The 13,831-nt window shown below is 39.2% G+C and overlaps 1 protein-coding gene across 2 annotated transcripts in view; it reads right to left on the reverse strand.

Moving 5' to 3' along the window:
* LOC146696509 (netrin receptor UNC5D-like) overlaps window positions 1-13,831 on the reverse strand; it is a 286,577-nt gene that overhangs the window by 55,699 nt on the left and 217,047 nt on the right. For both annotated transcript variants that reach the window (XM_085474633.1, XM_085474632.1), the window contains one exon: window positions 10,671-10,755. In XM_085474633.1, the coding sequence (XP_085330759.1) occupies window positions 10,671-10,755 (85 nt within the window). The remainder of the gene's footprint in view (window positions 1-10,670; window positions 10,756-13,831) is intronic.

Below are 13,831 nucleotides of genomic sequence, written 5' to 3' on the forward strand. Positions count from 1 at the left end.
TATATGATGTGTTTCGATAAATTATGCATTTTTATATTGTGAAACGTCCTGCAAAACAAACTTAAGTTATTCAAACGTTGCTTGAAAATAGTTTGTACGAGATAAAGAGGTTAGCTTGTGGTACTGTAGTGTTGTTTTTACCAACTTTATGCTGTCTAGTATGGAGACAATACACACTATACTGTTACTGTATACTGCAGTCTGATTTGTTCTTATTTAACATCACTTGCCAGTATTTCCAAGTTAAGGATACCAAAGGATACACTCTTTGTCGTCTGTAATGCCAGATATTGGAATTTTGTTGTATATCTGTATTTTAATACAGTCTTACTCATCCAGACAAGTCCAGGAAACTTCAAACTGCAACGTGCAGGGAACAGCAATTATTGGGCCAGGCGCGCAGTCAGATACTGATTTAGGGAACACTTATTTTGCTTTTGCTCTGCCTTCAGTTGGCAGTTGGTGTTTTTAATATCGCTCCATCATGTTCATTTAGTTGTGGGAAGCCAAAATACACCATCAAGATTAAAACTGTCCCTATATATACATGTACAAGAGATGGCTAACTGCAGTGGATGATTGCACGGAAATGCGCTTGGGTAACTTGGAATATTGTTTGCAAACTATTTTTTCTGGATTTCAGCAGTTAACTTATTAGAACCAGTAGAAATTGAAGCTGAAATTACAAAGATGTGATTGAAGGTGTAATAAGGCAGAAATGTATGAGACATTTCATATTCCATGAATAATACCGTCCAAATTCTTACCAGCTAATAAAAGTCAAAGTCATATCTACACACCACATCTACTATTTTTTCTTTCTCACTGTCTCACTCCTTTTATTCTGTGCAGGCCTAAAATTGCTCATTACTTTTCTGTTCAAAAGACTGAAAGTTGACTCATGTTGCTGAGCAGCCCGCTGGATACAGCATGCCACCAACACCATAGCAGTTAGGGGTGTGTTTCCCACAGAGAGCAGCCATGCTACTTGCTGTGCTGCTGCTAGATAAAAGCATGCTTTTAAATGGCATGTGATTTACCCAGAACAACTGCCTGTTTACTTGCAATGTCATGTTCATACAGCCATAATTGTCTTAACAGCCTCCAAAATGATACTTCAACTTTATTTATGTCTTCTCCCGCCTCCACCTGCTGGAAACTTTTCTGACTTTTTCATAAGTGATGTGTTATGTAAGCTCCTCTGCCATTACAGCAGCTTATCAGAATTAAAAGCAGATTCTGTCTGTTGGAACACCTTCACAGTGAATGCTCTTTCTGGGTGCTGACATCTACTCCAGACTTCCCAATTACTGCTTCAGCATCCGCCCTGGTAAGGAGGGGTGAGGTATTCTGATTTTGTCTGCTTATCAGGCCGGGTGCTATCTCATTGCACAACCCTCTGCCCTATGTCTGTTAGCTCAGTCAGTTTTTCAGTTATGTCAACAGCAGTCCGACTCTTTACTGGCCCTGAGAGAGCTCTTGGCCCATCAGCCAACAGCACTGAGCCTGATCACACATTTAATGCAAAGTGCAGGGAAGGAGCAGATTACCTGCTCCTTAAGTAGCCTGCAGCTCAGGCCCCAGATTCCTACAGCAGCCTGAAGCGCCTGAGGCTAGCAGTCTCTTTTCTCAATTCCACTTGTCATCACGATGAAGGGTCCTATACGGCAGCTTCTTGAGCGCCTAGAGGAGGTGCATTATTTAAAGTGAGCAGTGATTCACTCCTCGGGGACCCCAGGAGCTGCACAAAGTGGCAGACTGGGTCGGGGGTGGTGACGGCAGACTTAATAAATGCACACATTAGCACACTCCATTAGCTTCACCTCTATTTGCTTGTAGTCTCCCACCTGTTTGTCCCACTGTGCTTTTGTCCATTTTAAGTTAATGCAGGCACCTTATGCGGTGTACGGATACATTAATCAAACAGGCTCCTTTAGGAGACTTACTTTTAGCTTTAACCAACCTTTTAACTCTGCAAAATCTCTAATGCAGCGTAACATGAAAACAGCATTGTGAAAGCTACAGTAGCTGATTGACATAAATGTTCTGGAGAGCATTAACAATAACTTGAATCACCAATTTGTGCAAAGAGTAAAAAAAAAAAAGCACCATTAAGCATTGATTTGTAACGCTATTACAATTGCTATTCAACTAACTCTGAGACCACTTCATCTTTAGTTCCAGGACCTTGGCGCACTGCAACCCACTTGACTGGGAAAATGAGAACAAGCAAAAAGGCTAATCACTTGAAACAACTCAACATGCTATTTGGTCACTTATCACTGAGAGCGCTACTCAGATTGCTAAAAATAACACCAAATTACCGTAACTATTGAAATAAATGTTTGAAATACTTGTGAAGCTAGCATACAAACAATAGTATGTTTTGCTAAGGTTGAAGCACTATTTCTGTTGCTTTTGTACAGCAGATAAAATGATCTTTGCTTCTAATTCCTGTTGTAATGTTTTTTTTGTCTCTGTGCCTTTTGTGTTCCCCCCGGGCTACACTTTTAGTTACTTCCTACTTTATTCTGAAGGTTAATTCCTCATGTAGCTTTCTGTGGTTTTACTTCCCTCGTTTTTTCTTCTTCCTGCTTTTGTTGTTCTCGTGATTGAGGCTACATGTGCCTTTTCACATTAGGGAAAACAGTGGTTGCTGATGCCCAAATTTATTACGACTGAAGGCAGTCGTAATAAAGATGGTTTTATTCAAAGACGTAGGTAAAGTCTGAAACCACTCGCAGTTAGTAGCCATATTCAAAACAACTTTGGTGTGTCAAGATGTTAATAAACAGGGGTGCACATAAGTGGTCCGTAGGTGCGCATTCGCTGTCAAAATAAAAGATGAGCACCAGATAAGAAGTTGCAACGCGTGTTTGCGTACATAAGATTTTCTGGAGGATGACAGACATTTGTTTGGAACTCTTAAAGATGTCGAAGAAGCTCCTTTAAGCAATTACTTTGGTGTTCCTCCACCTCCAAAGAAATGTCAAAAGGAGTCCGAACTGCAAAAGAAGCACATATTCTTGGAAAAGTGGTTGCAGGAGGTGAATGCACAGAGATGTGGTGCAGAATATGCCGTGAAAATCCCACTCTAGCGGACAAAAACAATGCCTTTTATATGGACGCAAACGCATGTTGCAATTTCTTATCTGGTGCGCGTCTTTTATTTTGACCACTTATGTGCACCCCTGTTAATAAGATTGCATAATGATGGAGCCAGTTTGCTGTAGTCGGACATCAGTTTGCAATGGCTTAGGTTGGCAGTTAAATGCAATCTGCTTATAGTAATATGGTGATTAGTTGTGATAATTTGTGAAAAATGCTGTTGCCATCTACATACACAGAAATTTATTTATCCATGTTCTTCCACTTATCCAATTCGAATGGGGGCTGTAATCTATCCCTGCTCCCATAGCTCATCAGTCTGCTGAATGGCCAACACAGAGAGACAGACAACCATTCACACTCACATGTACACCTACAAGTAAGTACAGTACAGTGTACAAGCATGATGTGACAATGTTGTTTTACTAATGGGATTAATGCTGAGCTCCTATACATTGTTAAACACTCATGGTTAATAGAGAAAACGAAGCACAAACCTTAGACTTAAGTTATTAATATACTCTAGTACTGAATGATAATATTAAATATTAGGCTCATTAGGTTCAGCATCAGAACAGGACAGATCTCATCTTCCTCATCAAACTGCAGATTTCCTCATCTATGTTTGAGCCTAACATTTCAAATGAAGATGGATCTCTGTCCTGAGGAAGACAAGACTTTTTTTCTAAAGTGTAATGTCACCTTGGTGGGGACAGTGGGATTTGTGAGCCCTGAACCGAAACCACGAACAATGTGTTCATCCAGAACACTGTGCAGTGGGATCTCTCAACCACGACTGGACCTGCGTAAGCAGGTGCTAAAAAGGCTCTCCATCCTGATAAACAGATCAGTTTGGACACCCAGAGTAGAAGCAGCCAGGATTTTAACCAGAGGGCCAGGCATCCAAGCAGGAAGTCGTGTCACACCTATGCACTGGTGCACTGACAGCTATGTATAACAGATAATCAGTTTTTAGCCCTCAAACTCTATAAAACCAATCCTGCAATTTACTCTGTGAGTGCTGCTTGGTCTGTTCGTGGGATTTATGAATTAAAAACTTATAAACAATATACTAAACCAGACCCTGAATGTTCACCTGGGCCTCTTTCATAAAGCACATCTGCGGAATATAATTTCATCAGAAAAAGTAATTTTCCTACGAGAACAAAGCTTCTTCTGCCTCAGTAGGTTGAAGGATTTATCTTACAATACAACGTGCTCATAAAACCTTGAAGGCAAAAGCGAATATGTCTGACCTAAGCAAAACCGCGACTTCACAAGATTTAGATGAGCCTTTGAAAAGCTTAAAGAAAATAGCTTTAATAGGACTGCGAGTGTGTGGAGAAGTAGGTTGGAGGGGGGTTGGGTGCAAGACACTGTAGTGGGAAAGAATAGGATGCAATTCTGTGTCCACTGGCCTGCTACGACACAGACGGTGATTAACAGATGGTGAGATGACAAAGTTAACAGACCACCAGAAGAAAAATTGCTGTCAACAGTAAATATCTTTCAGTGCATGAGGAGCAAGGGGAAAACACAAAACACTGTCATGTTGGAGCCTGACATATTTGCTGAAAGTTTCAAAGGTAGAAAAGATGGTGGGAGAAAGTAAACAGTTTCTGCTAGCAGGTAGGAATCTAAAGGAGGGGATGAAGGCAGCTCTACACCAAAAGGATTTACACCTGTAAGGACTTTCAAAGACCCCATGGAGCATGCTATACAGTTGTCACAGAACCTAGGAAAGAGTGCTACCTGTAACCTGAAAATATAAAGAAACATACAAAGCTAATTATCCATTTGCTTTTCCTCCTGGTCATGCCTGAGGTAGCAAAAAATAATAATGGGTAATTACTGACCTAAATAAAGGCTACATTTGCCTAAATTGAGTACACACTATCATTCCACCAAATTAGAATACTGTTTTTCTAGATGAAGTCATTTGATGGGAGTGCTCATCCCGTCCCCCTCCCCTCACCCTGCCCCCCTCCCCGAGCCTGGTTTCTTCCTGTTAAAAGGGAGTTTTTCCTTCCCGCTGTCATCAAGTGCTCATAGCGGGTCATTTAATTGTATTATTGTATATGATATAAAGCACTCTGAGGCAAATATTGTTATGATTTAGTGCTACATAAATAAAAGTAAACCAAGATGCATTGTGTTGGTGAAGTAACACTACATTAACACTTTTTGAAGTGTTGCTTCTATAAAAACATATCTTAGCCCAAGAGAGTAATGCACATGTGTTAATAAGTTAAGATCTCCCATAGAGGTCTATGATTGAGTCACTTTTATTGTCTCTTTTAATCAATTATCTATTTAATGAATGTCAAAATATTAATTTTTAAATGCAACTGGACAAAACAGTCATCTTTACTCTTGAAAAATAAGTTTTGCATGGACTTACTCTCCTTCCTTTAAATTACTTTATGAAGCAAAGGCCAGATAGCGACATTGGCACAGCAGATCTGTGATCATTTTTAACTTACGATGACTCTTTATTTATCTTTACTATGTATCAATTTATATTGCACATGTGTTATTTATGTGGGCGACCATGGCTCAGGGGGTTGGGAAGCGCATCTGTAACCGGAAAGTCGCTGGTTCGATCCCGGGCTCTCTGTCCTGGTCGTTGTGTCCTTGGGCAAGACACTTTACCCTCACGCCTACTGGTGTTGGCCAGAAGAGCCGATGGCGCGATATGACTATATAAATCCAATCCATTATTATTTATATTTTACATAGTTTCTACCTGTCTGGTGACTATGGATGTAAAAAAGCAGTTTTCCTAAACTCTATCATGATTCTGTGTTTACAGGACTTCTTAAAAAGCTCTGAGATTGAGAGGTTTCCATGTATTGTGTATAATTGTGTAACTATAGAGGACAAAGAAGAGCTGTGCTGAATTTTTAACATCAGTATAAAACATGTAATGGAAAATTGAGTGACTGCTTTGAAAATCAACCTCAAATACAGAATATCTGCATCGTGACAGGCATAACTCACTCTTTCCACCCCTGTTTGCATCTTATTATGTCAGTGGCTCCCATCAAGGCGAGCTACATCCCTGTCATTTTGTACAGGGAGTGCAGAATTATTAGGCAAATGAGTATTTTGTCCACATCATCCTCTTCATGCATGTTGTCTTACTCCAAGCTGTATAGGCTCGAAAGCCTACTACCAATTAAGCATATTAGGTGATGTGCTTCTCTGTAATGAGAAGGGGTGTGGTCTAATGACATCAACACCCTATATCAGGTGTGCATAATTAATTATTAGGCAACGTCCTTTCCTTTGGCAAAATGGGTCAAAACAAGGACTTGACAGGCTCAGAAAAGTCAAAAATAGTGAGATATCTTGCAGAGGGATGCAGCAGTCTCAAAATTGCAAAGCTTCTGAAGCGTGATCATCGAACAATCAAGCGTTTCATTCAAAATAGTCAACAGGGTCGCAAGAAGCGTGTGGAAAAACCAAGATGGATGGGCCCGTGGCTGGATTGGTAAAGGGCAGAGAGCTCCAGTCCGACTCAGACGCCAGCAAGGTGGAGGTGGAGTACTGGTTTGGGCTGGTATCATCAAAGATGAGCTTGTGGGGCCTTTTCGAGTTGAGGATGGAGTCAAGCTCAACTCCCAGTCCTACTGCCAGTTTCTGGAAGACACCTTCTTCAAGCAGTGATACAGGAAGAAGTCTGCATCCTTCAAGAAAAACATGGTTTCCATGCAGGACAATGCTCCATCACACGCGTCCAAGTACTCCACAGCGTGGCTGGCAAGAAAGGGTATAAAAGAAGAAAAACTAATGACATGGCCACCTTGTTCACCTGATCTGAACCCCATTGAGAACTTGTGGTCCATCATCAAATGTGAGATTTACAAGGAGGGAAAACAGTACACCTCTCTGAACAGTGTCTGGGAGGCTGTGGTTGCTGCTGCACGCAATGTTGATGGTGAACAGATCAAAACACTGACAGAATCCATGGATGGCAGGCTTTTGAGTGTCCTTGCAAAGAAAGGTGGCTATATTGGTCGCTGATTTGTTTTTGTTTTGTTTTTGAATGTCAGAAATGTATATTTGTGAATGTGGAGATGTTATATTGGTTTCACTGGTAAAAATAAATGATTGAAATGGGTATATATTTGTTTTTTGTTAAGTTGCCTAATAATTATGCACAGTAATAGTCACCTGCACACACAGATATCCCCCTAAAATAGCTAAAACTAAAAACAAACTAAAAACTACTTCCAAAAACATTCAGCTTTGATATTAATGAGTTTTTTGGGTTCATTGAGAACATGGTTGTTGTTCAATAATAAAATTATTCCTCAAAAATACAACTTGCCTAATAATTCTGCACTCCCTGTAGGTTCTATTCTCTTTTGCTACTTTGTTCAAGTGGAGCCATGTAAATAAACAGTGACACTTCAGAGGAAACTAGAAACCCTTGTGAATCTCCACAGGGAAGACTGTGCAAACTTCCGCCCTGGAGACAGCTCAGTCCATCTGAGGGTCATTACCTAGCCGTGATCAGAATGCATAATGTACGTGCTGCCAAGATGAAAGGCCCCGAGAGAAATATGTGCCTTCTATTCTGTCGTGCATGTCCATCAGCGCAACCAAGCTCCGTTCATCACTGCATTCATCATCGTTTAAACAAGCTTCCCAGGTCGTGACTCTCTCCCAGAGCGCCACATTGTTGACACCGAGTGGAGTACATAACTACATATTGACTCTCAGAGTGACGAGGATGGGAAAGGCATTGGAGGATTGGACGTTTGACTTTGCTTCTTATCAGTCAGTTATCTAAATAGAGGACTCCATTGCGAAGTCCCCTCTGGGTCGTGTGGTGTAAACTTGAGTTTCTCCACAGCTGCTAGGACATCAAAGCCCACACTACCACCTGTGAGGGGCTTCTGGAAATGAACAACCATATCGAGAGACCAAGAGGGCTCCTAAAGAGAGAGGGAGATAGGCCCATCTGTCACATAGCCTGAGGGTAAACACACATGGACGCAGAGATGTCTTTTGGGAGGGTCACACACACATTACCTTCTGTACAAGCTTTACAAGTGGTTGCCAATATATTCATTTGTTGATTTTTGATGGCTTTGTAACACGCCTTTATGATCACTATCATTGCTACAACTACTAACACTAGCAAGCCTGATTACCAAGTTGCATCCTTACTAATTAGTACTAAGCAGCTGATTAATTAACCGGTGAGTTATTACTCACCAAAACTGAGTCACAAATTGCGTTATCAGATAGTTCCAATAAAGATTCTCCATAAGGCCACCAACACCACTAACAGAGCCAAGTTTAGCGACTTAAATTAGCAGAGGTGAAATGGATCAGCTACAGCTAGCTGCCCAAATGTTAATGCCTCAGAATTGTCCAAAAAGAGGAGGAAAACATCCCTTATACAGTAGCCTGGAGCCTGAAATACTATCTAGAGGAAACAAATGCATTATTTCCTGCTGGTCAAAAACTATACTAAGCAGCTGCTTTTGGAAATGAAAAAATGTGCTGAACTACTGAGCGGCAGTGATTGTAGCATGGTCAAATGGTCAGTTTGTTAATGATCAGAGGGCCACAGCAAAAAACAAGCCATAATTAAGCAAAAGTTTCTTGATACATATCATACCAATAATATGCTACTGACATTAATGCTATAGTCACTCAAGCGAAGTGACTATAGCACATAAATAGAGTTTGGAGAGGAGCCAGGTCTGCCACCAGCCGCCATCAGTTGGTAATAAGGTGGAGTCTGTCTGTTATAAGTTTGCGATTGAATGGGGTTAAGTTGGCAGTTACAGTTGCATCTATGATAATAAAGTGATTGACTGTGATAAATTAGCAAAGGTTCCAAACTTTTTGTCATCTATAGATCCAGAAATTTACTGTAACAGCTTCCATGCAGAGTCCAGCCAGAAACTCATGGATCTGAAACAGAATTCAAGAAATTCCTCCGAAAACAGTTACATAGTTACTGCAGGATGGGAAAATGACACACCAGAATGCAACCAGCTGGCAACCAGTTGAGTCAAATCCTCTGTTGATTGACATAGAATGACTGCAGTGTATTGCCATCTGTCTGCATTTACAAATTAAACAATTATTTACAATCCTTGGCCAATCTGTCTGAGACTGACGCCAAGCTGCAGTCAGTCAGTGCGGGGCTACAACTGGTTTGAGACAGGTTGCCTTTCTATCTATTGATTCTTTATTACCTTTGACTTCTTCTTGACATGACTTCTTTAAAAATTTTCAAGCTCCAAACATAAAAAAGGATTAACAGCAATTGATAAGCTTAGAGGCCTATAGCTAAGGTACATTAGCTAACATTAAAATGATAGTTAGCTGATGTGTTTAGCCAATGAATGTAACTGGCATTTCTTATTTTGTCTGACATTTAATTTATTTTGGATTTAGTCACATATATTTTACTTGAGAGCAAACCATTCATCAAAGACAATTTTCAAAGACAGAGGTAAATCACTAATTTCAACAAAAGCAAACTCCTTTTGATTAGTGCCTCCATTTTTCTTTTAGATGTTCTCCTACCTTCTTTTCCAACAGTGCAGGCATTTGTTTTTGCATTCTGCAGTTCAGAGTCAAAACCTGCAAATCAAAAGCTTTTGATTGCATTACCGGTAAGAAAAATAATTACAGCTTTCCTGATGAATGTTTTTTCAGGAAACTTTTTTTTTTTTGCATCTTGCTTTCCATATGTAATTCACAGGAGATAGTACAGGGTCAAGCATGAATGGTTCAGCAGCTCAATCATCCATTATTAATCAGCAACAAAACAAAGTTCCTCCAGAACAGTTTTATATCCTGACTACTACAAACCATGATGGAAAAAAGGAGTCTGATGTGTAATATCTTGTGAAGGCTCCTTTCATTATCAATGTATTTTTTAGCCTAAGAAGAGTACCTGTAGTCTTTGTTTGATACAAGATTTGTCAGCCAACCGCCTCAGACACATCATAAACAACTTCTCATTTTGGCTCTAAAAGGCTGTATGAAGTATGAAAGACAGCACAAGCATATGTGTGTTACACTCAGACTGTCTTGCTATCCTCTTACAATGTAGCTTGCCATCACCAGCGTGTGAATGTGTGTGTGAATGGGTGGATGACTGGATGTGTAAAGCGCTTTGGGATCCTTAGGGACTAAGTAAAGCGCTATACAAATACAGGCCATTTGCAATGTTTAGAGACAGTGACATGAAATCCTCCAACTGATCTTTAAAAAGCTTGATTTTTTTAATTAATTATTTTTTGTTTTGGTTGAAATTTCATACTTGGAAGACTAGAAGCTAAACTCAACACAGACAACAGGCTGTAAGAAAACATATCAGAAAGCCTAAATCGAATTCCTTCATCCCACAATGACAGAGCGCTGATACTGCAGCTGCAAACAAAGTAACAAAAGATAGTAAATAATTAGAGCAAAGCAGGACAGCGATGACAGGTGATGGAGAGTCAGGGCAGATGGATGATAAGATAGAGAGAGAGTGACAGGCAGATAGATGCTTCAAATGATATTTAGGTAAACTGTGGCCTCACCTTGCTTCTCCCTGATTGATCACCATGTACATCTCCCAGGACATATTTTCAGCCACGGATCCATGAGGCACCAGGAGGCTGACCCCTGAAACACACAAACACACACACATTTGTGTCAGCAGCAACTCCTCCAGCAGCCTGACAGCATAGGGCAAAATAAGAGCATGTCATACATGCTGGGGTTATGTAGATATTTATGAGCGCTTCAGTTCACCTCAAAGAAAAGAGTGACCTAGACTTGGGCTTCTAAGTGTTATAATATTCATGCTGATTTTCAATGGGGGTACAATAAAAAAGGGCTTATTTTGGCATATTTAAACAGTGTTCACATATCATGAGCAAATGAAGACATAAATACTACTTATCTATAGGGTTAGCTATAAGACAGCCTAGAGTATTTCGGGATGACTCGGTGAAGCACTGGCATTTGCGGATTTCTGATTCTTGACTGGTTGTTAGCAAAGATAGAAATAGATAGAAGATGTTACTGTACTTCAAACTTTTCATCCTGTATCCATCCACCCAATCCTAACTGGTCAAAGCAAATACTTGCCCATCAATCTAACTGAGTTTTTCCTCCACCATCACCAAGTTCTTGCTCATAGGGCTTTTCTTTACATTATTACGGTCTCTACTTTACAATATAAATAGCTTTGGGGAAACTATTGTTTCAATTTAGCGCTATATAGATGAGCTTGAATTGAAAAACACTGATTGGATTGAATTATTTAAATTTCATCCCAGCCTGGTAAAATATTTCTATATTTAGACAAAGAATCTGCTTGGTGGAGGTCAAGATGCTTTTTACTGTCATGGTTCAATGGGGAAAAAGTTTCAGTGAGCAGACCACAGTGACAAAAATGAATTTTATTAACCTTATGTCTTTTTTTAATTTTTATTTTTTGCTTTAGTGCAAATATTTCCAAGCGGCTGCAGTTTAAGGTTTGCAGTCAACTATATGTGTTGTCTGGTACCAAGCCACATGGTCTATTTTACACTGCTATGTATTGGAGAGTTCAGATATAAGACGTCACAGAGTTCATTACAAAGTTCTGGTCACCATGGAATTTTAAACTGAAATTTGGAGGTGAAACCATTCTCTCTGCCAATAATTGACTTTCCTTGTGTGGGTGCAGTCATTTCCGTTCCAAGTCCCACTGAAGCTACATCTGTAAATTTGCCCTGTTGGTAACCAGTAAGCATTTTTGACTTTGCTAGGCTTTGGGAGGATGTAGAGTCAGAAAATTTAATATAAATGTAGCTTATTGTCGCTAATTAGCTATATTGAAGCATTTACTTTTTATATAGCCGTCCTCCTGAGTATAAAGTGCTACACAACAGAGCAACAATTTCCATACTGATGAGGGGGAATCAATGACACAAATATGAACTTTAAATAAACTATGAAGTTATTTCTTGTACGCAAATGAGAAAAATAACAAATTAATGGGTTAGCAAACAAAGCTTGTAGAAAAAAGAGTAGTAAGCAGGCAGAGCTGTGGGAGTTACTGTGACTAAGTTGCACTGGAGTTATTGATAGAATATTTGCATGCAGGTCTTTAACAGTCCCTACAAAATTATAAAACACATTTTTTGCAAAAATCAGTTGGATTTTCTTATTTATTGATTTTTTTTTCAAAGAAGAAACAACAACTAATTAGTGTATTGTAATCAAAATTTAGCCTGCAGTTATGTGTGACTGAGGCAAACAGGCCCTGAGTACTATTTTAGTATTTCACTTCTGAATTTCAACCAATTAGCACAAACATTTTATATATTTATTGGATATTTGTTGGTACAGATAATGTTAGTGAGGGAAACTCAAAAACAATAGAAAACATTTTATTGTTTACATGTAAGGTTTTGGCATTTTATGCTTACATGAGGCTACAATGAAGACTTACATAAGGCTGCTATGGATGAGAAGCCGACAATGACTCTGATCATGTGCAAGATAAGTGAAGGTTTTAACTTAGCTTGTGTTGACACAGCATTCATGTTCATGCACACAGTTTCCAGCGCAATAGGGCTCATTTTAAACATGGTTACACCAGTCAGATGCTAAGGGATTTAGTAACTGATGTTTGCGTCATATGATTGTACGCTCTTTAAACTACACTTTTTTCCCCTTCAGCCACAAAACTGGTTAAAAAAATACCTTTGACCCAAGTCTGTTAAAAAAAATTAAAAAATTAACCAAGCATGTAATTCAGCCTCTTATGACCAAACAAAGTAAGAATCTACTTTTGGCTGCTCTCTCATTTCAGTGTGTGGCTCTGCTTTTTTGATGTAAAAGTCCAGACCATTCTTTGCAACTGCATTTTCTTTTATTTTTTATTTTTTGATGACCTATAGTGATGATGGAAAAGTTACTTTAACAACATCAAAAAACCCCAATATAAACAATTAAAGAAAAAAATCACATCACATTACATTGTGAAAACCCATCAGCTTGGATTTTCCTGCTTTTCTGACCTTAGGATAATTTGCTGGAACGTCCACGATGTGTTAACATGCACCAGACCAAAAAACTCAGAAACTACTGCCTATATAAAGGTGCTCAGTCTTGCTGATGATAAAGCTAATCAAGTGTATATGATCAGCAGCACTTGGCTGCAACATAATTTCATGACTATCAATCAATTTTTATTCAGTCAATCTTTATGTCCATAGAAACAAAACAAATCACATACAGTAACACAAAAACAAGAGAAAAACTAATAAAAATACACCTTTCTGCACCTATACCAGTGTCTCCACAATGAAGAGTGATAACGTGCGGTGCTAAACCTTGTATCTGCTTCATGTGCATGCAAATATATTTATCAATGAGATGTGTTAATAAAACTTTAAATGTAGTGGCTCCAGCAGTTACAAACATCTCAGTGTATTCAGTAATAACCTCAAAGCCTCAATAAAAGCTACATGAAGTTTCCATAAACTTGTTTTCCTATAATTTGTCCAAAGGTCTTTCATATACAGAGGTGTACATTATGTTCTAAATGAAGAAATGGTCTATCTATCGACACATGCATTCAATTTACCTAAGATGTATGCACACTTCATCCAACATTTCCATTATCATCTGACATTTGATGTGAGACGTCCAAGATATCTGAACTTGTTACAGACAGTAAAATGATTATCTGACAATTTCAACT

Source organism: Copadichromis virginalis, linkage group LG12, assembly GCF_057382275.1.
Source record: "Copadichromis virginalis isolate Kocher_CV1m ecotype Utaka linkage group LG12, C_Virginalis_male_GT1.1, whole genome shotgun sequence".
NCBI classification, from domain to species: Eukaryota; Metazoa; Chordata; class Actinopteri; order Cichliformes; family Cichlidae; genus Copadichromis; species Copadichromis virginalis.